Source organism: Triticum dicoccoides, chromosome 4A, assembly GCF_002162155.2.
Source record: "Triticum dicoccoides isolate Atlit2015 ecotype Zavitan chromosome 4A, WEW_v2.0, whole genome shotgun sequence".
NCBI lineage: Eukaryota > Viridiplantae > Streptophyta > Magnoliopsida > Poales > Poaceae > Triticum > Triticum dicoccoides.
Window position 1 is genome coordinate 39,659,287 of NC_041386.1, and position 9,418 is coordinate 39,668,704.

General features: G+C 44.6%; 2 protein-coding genes across 2 annotated transcripts; both read left to right on the forward strand.

Moving 5' to 3' along the window:
• Nucleotides 1–209: 209 nt before the first annotated feature.
• Nucleotides 210–4,695, forward strand: LOC119284848. The gene is made up of 4 exons (XM_037564015.1): nt 210–367; nt 994–1,267; nt 2,010–2,126; nt 2,218–4,695. The coding sequence occupies exons 2-4, from the start codon at nt 995–997 to the stop codon at nt 4,273–4,275; spliced, it is 2,448 nt and encodes an 815-aa protein (XP_037419912.1). The 5' UTR covers nt 210–367; nt 994; the 3' UTR covers nt 4,276–4,695.
• Nucleotides 4,696–7,204: 2,509 nt separating this feature from the next.
• On the forward strand, nt 7,205–9,113 carry LOC119284849 (MEIOTIC F-BOX protein MOF-like). Its single transcript, XM_037564016.1, has 3 exons — nt 7,205–8,157; nt 8,267–8,533; nt 8,618–9,113. The coding sequence occupies exons 1-3, from the start codon at nt 7,279–7,281 to the stop codon at nt 8,822–8,824; spliced, it is 1,353 nt and encodes a 450-aa protein (XP_037419913.1). The 5' UTR covers nt 7,205–7,278; the 3' UTR covers nt 8,825–9,113.
• Nucleotides 9,114–9,418: the final 305 nt, after the last annotated feature.

Genomic DNA, 9,418 nt, shown 5'->3' on the forward strand with positions numbered 1-9,418 from the left:
CGGCAACGCGGAGGCACACAACAAACCACCTCCGGCAAATATTGCATTCAGAAAAAAAAAAACCACCTCCGGCAAATACAGAAGGGAACGCGACGGCGGCCGATTTGCGCCTTCTTCGGCCTCCCGCTGCTCGCCAAAATCAAAACCCGTCGACATATAAACACCGCGCCGAATCATCCCCTTTCCCCCAATTCCCCCCCTCCCCAAAACAAAAGCAGCCGCCGCCGCAAACCCATAGTTATCTACGACAAGCAGCAGCAGCAGCCGCCGCCGCCGCCGCCGCCGCACCTGTCATCGGGCGGCTGTCCTCCTGCTGCGCCGCGCCCCCGCCCGTCGTCGGCGCGAGACGACGCCTGGTCCTTCGCGCGTATGGCGTCCTTCCCCTTTCCACTTCACCATGACCTTGCATCTCTGCTTACCCGACTGGATTCGGTAGGATAGGGATGATCTGCTGGCGGTAGTCGGTTCACCAACTCGGGGCTAGGGTTTTCGGCTAGCCAGTTTCGATCAGCGCGTCTCCGCCTGCCTAGTTTTTCCTATTCAGTTCCGATCTATTTTTAGTTTGTCTGGGTTGGGGTTGGGAATGACGGGTTTGCGAGTGCCTGCAATCGACTTGGTATACTGCAACGTTGAACCGTACGTACAAGATCCATCTCGCAAGATCGCTGGCTATTTGGTCTGGTTCGTTGTTTGCACGCGTGCGATTCCCCTGCGCGTTTGTCCTGTTCCCTTTGTTTGATCAGGACGAATCAATCTTCTTTTCTAGTCTTTTTTTTACGTTGCGACCTCGAATAAAGGATTATACCTGTTTTTAACCTCCAGAATTAGCTGTGCAACAAACATCTTTTGGTATTGATAACGAGGAATACTGGATTATGAGTTTCATGGATGAAAAATCCTGCTCATCACTGGCTAAATGTGCTATAACGAGATTTTATGACTTAGTACAGATTTGTTTCTGATCGATGTCACCTGTTCATGTTGCAATGTCAGGATGAGGCTCTCCTTCAGGCAAGACACCGACATGGCAGGTGCCATCTTCATGTGCAACACCAGGGCAAGGGAGCAGTTCTTTGGCTCAGGCGTTTTCAGACTTGCTTTAGAGTATCAGCCCTTTGTCAACAATGTCAAACAAGGGATGCCTCTCTTTCTCTTTGACTACAACGAACGCAAGCTTTATGGGGTGTTTGAGGCCGCCTCTGATGGTGGACTGGATATTACTGACAGAGCTGCTTTTAGATCTTCTGGCCACTCATATCCTGCACAGGTAACCTGCATCAAACATATGTCTCTTCAGTTCAAATTTATCAAAATATAGGGTCTTCTGAGTTTAATATCTCTGAAAAATAACACTTTGTCGTTGGAAATTTTATGACTGCTCAAATAATTGTTAATTGTTTGGTTTCAGGCTTTTAGTGTCATGAAGATGCTCTTTCTGATTTTTTAATCACACGAGACAGGCTTAGACAATTTGTTTGTACTTCTCAAACAAATTTTTGGGTGGAATAAAAGCAAATGACCACTTACCCCAAAGTTATGAGCTGAATCTTCAAGACTATATATCTTGGCATAGCTTGTGTTGTCTCAGAGTTGCATTTGTACACATGCATCTAACTTTTGACAGTTCACATCAATTAATAATTAAGATAGCTCTGACAAAAGATCATGTAAGGTGCCCAGCAAAAAATAAGACTGCTGACACAATGGACACAAAGTTTTCTGTCATTACAACCCTAAATGAGTTGTTTATTCAGCCATCTGGGAACGTTCTTAAAAAATAAAGTATGACATCGGACGAACGGATTGATATACTTCTTTTTTTGGTTTAGATGGTTACTTCACGGTTTTTAGTTAAAAACTTCTTGTTAAGGATTTTTTTTGCATTTACTACAGTACTAGGCAGTCGTTTGAATATAAAATACCCGTTATAATTCGTTCTGGGTTCTGGGAACTGTTTCTTTATTGTATTTGTGTGCTACTGTAAGAATTATTCAATTGTTTTTTTCTAGGTTCGATTCAAAATTATTTGGAAGTGCAGACCACTTGCAGAAGATGAGTTCTCTCATGCCATAAAAGAGAATTACTATACGATATATAAATTCTATTTTGACCTTTCCTACCAGCAGGTTTGCTTTACTACAGAACTTGGTTAAAAGTTAAAATCCATGATTTTTTAATTGCATGGCTGTAATCACACAAACTTGTTCTTACTGACAGGTTGTCCAGCTATATGAGTTGTTTGATAATAAGAGGGTAGAGCAACCTATTCGCAACTACACCATAAGTGCTCATTCGAAAGAAGGCCACTTCAGTAAAGGGAGACCAGACAAAAGGAGTTTGACTCCAAATATTTCTCCCATTTCTACTGATCAATCACACACTTTGACTGTAACAGCTGGAACAAACTATTCTGCTCCTACAAGGATGCGTGGAACGGCACCACATAATTTTGAGGCACGAACAAATCTGTCAGTGCCATTGGTAAGTAAACCCGTTGGAGTCCAAATTGATCCCATCCGCAGCAGCCATCATGTTCAAAAGATATTACCTTATCATAACAATTCACATCTCCAAGATGTTTCGACAGTAGATGGCATTTCAACTCAGGTATATGCTCCCTGTTCTCAGACAAATGGATATCACCGAGATCAATTTGTTACAAATCAATCATATCCAATATCTGATGACTACATGCACAGTAGCTTGTCTTCTGGATGCATGACTGCCAGTCCAACTGATAGAATTAGGTCGTCTGAAAAGCAGTCATATGTAGGCAGTACTTCACGATCTCTTCAACATATTACTCATGCGTCAACTGGCGGAGACAGAAACCACGTGAATTCAACTCCAAATGTCCCTTCATATCATTTTTCTCTGGCAAATCCACAAGGCAGTGCTAACTTGAAGGACAACTATGATATCGACTGTCACCAGTGCAAAGAGATACACACATCTGAGCATCAGCACTTAAGCAAGGAAAGAGCTCAAATAGCTCCAGTATTAATCCAACAAGGTATTCCTGCATACCCTGACGTTCCTGAAGTATCAACAATTGGTCAACGGAAAGATGATTTTAGTGATTACATCCCGATTGCTGATTGTGCTCAAGATTTTGATAATGATTGGTGGAAACATGGTTCCAATCATAGTGTTTCAGGTTCACCGGATCTTCGAAATGTTGCTGGAGCCAACATGTCAGATCAATTACATACAAACCATGAAATAGGAGCTGAAAGTAACACAACAATAGTTCCTGGTCAGTGCTCACAAAACAGTGTGTTTTCTCGCTTATCGCTGAAGCAACAACCTCTTCAAGAAATTGTTGGTTCACAAAACAGTGTGTTTTCTCGCTTATCGCCGATGCAACAACCTCTTGAAGAAATTACTGGTCCTTCACTCAGTCAAATGCTTAGTTCACTTTCCAATAGAACAAAACAGTGGAGCAGTGGGAATAGAACACATATTTCTAAAGAAAGAGAGATCAGAAGCGAGAACATGACACTTATTTCTCACAAAAGAGAGGATATAGCACTTACTTATGATGCTGGTAACCAGTTGGTTGGTGAACAGTCCATTGACATAACCTGTCCTCTTGCTGAGCTAAACCTGCCAAACGTAGTAGAAGGAAAAGAAAGCGCAGAGCCTCCCTTCTTAAACTTCAAGAGGCGCAGAGAAACAGCGCAGCTGGATGACAACTTAGGAAAGGAGACTAGTGGGAAAATGAAGAGGAGAAAGCTTGTGCGCCCATCCTTTGGAGAGAATAACAACCCTACTAATTCTGGAAAAGAGATCCAAGTGAATGGTGCAGAGGACAGGAAACATCCACATTTCGACGCTGATGGGAACAAGTTCAGTATTGACCTGAACAAACCTGCATCCACAGACGATGGTCTAGTGAAGGAGGATGGTAGCACCATACTGTGCCCTGTTGATATCAACATACAAACCGAGAAGCCCTGTGAAGTAAACACCACACACAAGCCAAAATTTTCAGATGCTATGGAGGTAACTGGGGAACAAGATCACCCTGTGGAGAATGCCGCACAAACTGGTGGTAAAGTTTCACTTGATTTGAGCATGGCAGATTTGAATACAATGGACAAGTCTAAGCTTCAAGCAATTCTTGATTCACCATGGTTGCAAGCACTTGACAAGCTGAGGAACGGAAAGTCCAACAACTCTGAGGTGGCTGGATCAAGCATTTGTGGTGATGACAATACATCGGGTGATGACAATACATCGAAAATGGAGACGAACCCTGATGGGAGCACCTAACCTAGGTGTACCAAATCTGTTACTGATGTAGCAGCTTCAATCTTGTACTGGCATGAATTGCTCCAATTGGATTCTTCTCCAACTGCTACTACAGAGGCAGGAGGTAATCCTCCTTTTTGGGATTTTTTGTTTTTGGCCACTACGGAAGAAGAACCCAGTTGCAGCAAGAACCCAATTGGAGCAAATACCATACGAGTACAAGACTGAAGCTAGCAGTAGCTGTTAATGTCCGGTATCATACACAGGAATAGTTACATGTGTTTTGGAGGTAAAGGTTGTCGGAGGGGTTGACTCAATGGGAATCAGTTTCCCTTTGCCCCAGAACTCATGATCCCTAATCATCGTAGCTTTCTTGGATGCTACCTTGTATGAATGTATACGAGATATACTCCATATGAAAGATGATGTTTTGGCAGTACATTTGGATGAAATCTTGCGTTATTTTGTGCTAACACTACCCATAGTAGTGTAGCATCACTCCATCTGCATTGTTAGAGCAACCCTAGCAGATCTGGTAAAACCTCGCTGGCCCTTATAACTTCGGGCGTTTTTATAGGATCTGCTCTTTGTTCGTCCCGAGTAGTGTTTGCATAGCATTTCCCCTACCCGCCTCCGCCGCAATCCCACCAACTTCGGCAACCAATCCACCTACTCATGTGCTTGATTCTTGTGCGCGCACACACTTTTACAGCATATCTATGTCCGCCGAAGGTCACTGGTGTGGGGGCCGTGGCGGCTCACCCCCACGCAAGTGCCCCCGGCACGACGCCAAGGCAAGCAGCTCCAGCCAGCCTCCGGTTAAGCCGTGGCTCGCAAAGCAGGCCAAAGAGCGTGACACCCTCTCCCGTACCGGCGGCCGGAAGGCATGGCGGAGCTTCCATGAGGTCAGGGGCGCGCTTTGGCCCACCACCAAGGCACTAGCGGCCGCCGCGCGGCTCGAGGCGGCAAAGGAGGGGTACGACCTCGCGTACATTCTCTACAATTCGGCGATCGAGTTCTACCTAAAGGCGAAGCCCTAAACTAGTTTAGATTAGGTTTTATCTAGTATGTTTTTAAGTTTGTATGTTTGAATGTATGAACTCTGGTGAACTATGGTGGCGCGAACATTAAGTTTCAAATATGTAATATGGTTTTATAAGATCTGTTCTGTCGTGCCTTTTGCAGTGATGCAAATTCGTTTTACAAGATTCAAGTTTGTTGCTCTAATCATGGAGTTTGTTTTATTTTATTTTTTATTTGAGCGATAATAGTGGGGCTAACAATTTACACAGCCGACCTGTGAAGCGATCGTGCCGGTCGCTCGTCCTTGCGCCACGTGTAAGTTGAAGTTGAAGAAAAGAGTTGGTTTGACGGTTATTTTGAAGGTTGATCATGTGGCTGCGGCCAAACCCAACCAAATGGGTCGGTCTTAGCATGCCGGCCTGGTAGCATGTTTATATAATCAGGTCGTGCCAGCATGTGGCCCATCTAGGGCCGTGAGACTGGTCACGAGTGCCGGCATCACACGGCCATTTATTTATTTTTATACAACCCAATAGGCTTAATATAGGTCCAAAACAACCCAATAGGCTGAATTCTGCGCGGGCTGGCGTGCGAAACGGCCGCCGTTCCCGCCCGTGTAACATAGGGGTTGTGCCTGGGCCAGGGAGGGCATCATGTGTGCCGCCCCGGCACGGGCCGTGTACCTGCTGTGCGCGGCCAATCCGTGCCGTGTCTGGCACATATAACCCTAGTCGTGTCGTGCCGGGGCGACCCATTTGGCTAGGTCTGACTACTGGGCGACCGGCCGAATCTGTTCCTAATCGTCCTAATCGCGGGGTTGACCTTGGCCAACTTCTGTTAGTTGAAGAAGCATACACCTTGGAGTGTGCATTCGGTTTTCTCGTTTGATTCGGTTTGGTTTATACGGTTTGTGGTTTATATGTCTTTTATACTTTGGTTTATACGGTTTTATACATAGATACGGTTCAGTTTCGGTAATAAGCATTTACTTTCGGTTCGATTTCAGTAATAACCAAATTAATCAAAGTTGGTGTAAATTTTTAATCCAACACATAACTTTTTCACGTGTATACATTTTATATATATATATATAATAGAGGGGGGGGTGAAGAATAACCATGCCTCACCCAGGGTGACGAATAGCGCGAAGTGTTACTATTCATCAACCAGGGTGCAGAATAAGTTATTCTTCACCCGAGGTAATCTTACGATCATTTCATAATTAAATTACATTTTGAATTCAAATAGTTACATTCCTATTGATTCACTATGTAAAATTTGACATAAGAAAATAAAAATATAGGTCATAAGACAAGAAAATTTGCAGTTTATGTGTATTTTAGACTATATTTTTATGTTTGTAATTTTACATAATATAAAATATTTGTTACGGCGATTATATATTTTCTTACGATCTCTTTTTGCGTCGGAAATAAGACAAAACTTACGGAACGTAAATTTACGGTGCATTGATGGTAAAATAGAGGGGGGTGAAGAATAACCATGCCTCACCCAGGGTGACGAATAGCGCGACCATATATATATATATATATATATATATATATATATATATATATATATATATATATATATATGAGCAAAAATTAATTAAAAAAGGATAAATAATGCACGTTGGCTAAGTAGTCATGCTAATCACATAAAATGAAGCACTAAATAGCTCGAAAGTATTGTGCTATTGCAGCCCATTACGCTTTTTTGAACTAAAAAACCTTAATTTGGTTAATTCGGTTTAACCAAATGATTTTTAGTTTCTAATCGGAAAAACCGAAATGCAAATGGTTTTCAGATTTCAAAACTGAAACTGAAATTAAAACCTGAAAAGACCAAAATTTTGGTTCAGTTTTTGTTTTCTTTAGTTTTTGGTTTTCAGTTCCATTTTGCACACCCTGACATATACCCCTTCGAGAAAAGAAGTTGAAGACGCGTACGGAACGGATCTAGGGTAATCTTCTCAGTCGACTCGTTCCCGATCTGAAATACATGGATGCCGCCGGCGTCGACCGGCTGAGCGACCTGACGGACTGCCTGCTCCACACCATCCTCTCCCGCCTGGAGGCCCGGCAGGTCGTGCAAACCTGCGTGCTGTCGTCGAGGTGGCGCCGCCTCTGGCTGGCCGTCCCGTGCCTCGACATCGACGGCGGGGAGGACCAAGAGGGGGAAGATGAGGAGGAGCGGCACAAGAAGCTGGACGATTTCGTCGACAACCTCTTGCTTCGCCGTAGCACCTGTGCCTCCTCGCCGCTGCACACCCTGCGGGTGAGCGTCGCCTCGCCGCGGCCTCTGTGGAGGCGGGCCCACCACGACCGCCGTTCTTCCATCTGCGCCGCCCACACCAGATGGGTTAGCCGTGGCCTCGAGTGCTCCCCGGCGGTGCTCGAAGTACGCGGCATCAAGCTGCCTTCCTTCGCCTCAGGCACCCACCGCCTCACTAAGCTGCTCCTTCAGGACGTGATTCTCCACAAGGATTTCGAGAAGCATCTCTTCGCTTGGCTCAGAGTCCTCCAAGACTTGGAGATCAGAAGCTCAGACATGTCCAATCTCTCAAGGATCGAGTCCAACACGCTCAAGAACCTCACAGTTGAGGCAGACACCATCTTAAACTTCGAGGTCATAGCCCCTCGGCTCGCCTCGCTGCACCTTGCCGTCCAGTTCCGTGGCCTTCGAGCCTTCTCTGTCACCGTAAGGGATGCGCCTGATCTTGTCCAAGCATCCGTCCGCTTATTGGACAACCCTCTGCCGGTGAAAGGATATCCCTTTGTTTTTCAACAGGACGCAAATTTGTTGCCACCGATGCTATGTAGATTTCTCCGCTCTCTATCCAACGTCAGAAGCTTGGAGTTGTCAGGATTTCGTGATATGGTTTGTTCCTTTAGTCGTGTGCTTGCTTCATTTGTATGTAATTCCCATTCATTCAACTGCATAATGCAAGTGCACACTAACTAACCCTGTTCTTGCCTATGCAATGTAGGCACAACATATTTCGCCACCTCCTTCACTTGGTGTTCCTTGGCCTGCCGAGTACCAATTTCAATTGATGGCGCCAGGAAGTGATAAATCTGCCCCATGTCCTATGTTGCAGGCGATACTTGATGAGGAGCACAATAGATTACCAATGTTCCGCAATCTAAGAACCCTGGTCCTTGAACAATGTGAGATTGGTGACAACATTCAGACGTTGTGTAGTTTCCTGCATTATACGCCTGCCCTCGAGAAACTTACTCTGAAGAACTGTGAGGTAACTACATTTAACTTCACTTGATTTATCTAACTGAAGGACCTTACCTACCTCCAAATTTATTTGTTTTGCTCCTGTGTGTAGTGCCAAAAGGTTCCATCCAGTTCAGCTTCCAACATTTTGGAGATGGGATTTATGACCTCCAGTCTCAGCCTAGTACAAATCCAGTACGATGACAAGGATGATCATGAAGGCCAAGGTACTCCACAAGTTGACAATGTTGTGTCCATGGTGGAGAAGAACATGCCAGTGACTGCAATGATCCATGTGACCAAAGTCAGGAAAACTTAGAATCCTCGTTTTAGCTGTTCATGGAATCATTTTGTCCATATATATTTTTTAGGTATATTTGGTGAATATTTCTAAATAGAGTTTACTCCACTTTTCATCCCCAAAAATAATTTTTTACGCATTTTACCCGGCCCGGCATGGCGCAGTGGTAGAGTCTCTCCACTTGTGGCCTGGAGGTCCGGGTTTGAACCAGCCTCCTTGTTTAGAACTTATGCAAGGGTATGACTGTCTAGAAATTTCCTTCACAGACCCCACATTGTCAGGGAGTTTTCAACACTAGATACGCCCTTTTAATTTACCTGGCCCCGAAGTTTAATCTTGTTCAGGATATATACCCTTAACTTTGAATTTTGGCAAGAATTATCCCCGACATAAATCCCCATGTGACTCCATTTTGGTACGTCAACAAACCAGACACATGCCCTTTGTACGTGTCACCCGCATGGCACTGCCACATAGGATTGATATAGTGGTTCCAAAATTCAGGATGGTCAGAATGGGGACAATTTTGCCAGGGGGTAAAGTATGTCAATTCCGGGTAACAAAGAGTGACCAAGCTTGAACTTGGGAAATCCTCAAAAAACCACATGTTTA

What these genes read in the sequence shown, in the direction of transcription:
- LOC119284848 (XM_037564015.1), top strand. Translation starts at nt 995, where the DNA reads ATGAGGCTCTCCTTCAGGCAAGACACCGACATGGCAGGTGCCATCTTC. An exon ending in GCCACTCATATCCTGCACAG is followed by an intron (nt 1,268 to 2,009) that starts GTAACCTGCATC and finishes GTTTTTTTCTAG; the next exon opens with GTTCGATTCAAAATTATTTG. An exon ending in TTGACCTTTCCTACCAGCAG is followed by an intron (nt 2,127 to 2,217) that starts GTTTGCTTTACT and finishes TCTTACTGACAG; the next exon opens with GTTGTCCAGCTATATGAGTT.
- LOC119284849 (XM_037564016.1), top strand. Translation starts at nt 7,279, where the DNA reads ATGGATGCCGCCGGCGTCGACCGGCTGAGCGACCTGACGGACTGCCTG. An exon ending in TGTCAGGATTTCGTGATATG is followed by an intron (nt 8,158 to 8,266) that starts GTTTGTTCCTTT and finishes TATGCAATGTAG; the next exon opens with GCACAACATATTTCGCCACC. An exon ending in TTACTCTGAAGAACTGTGAG is followed by an intron (nt 8,534 to 8,617) that starts GTAACTACATTT and finishes TCCTGTGTGTAG; the next exon opens with TGCCAAAAGGTTCCATCCAG.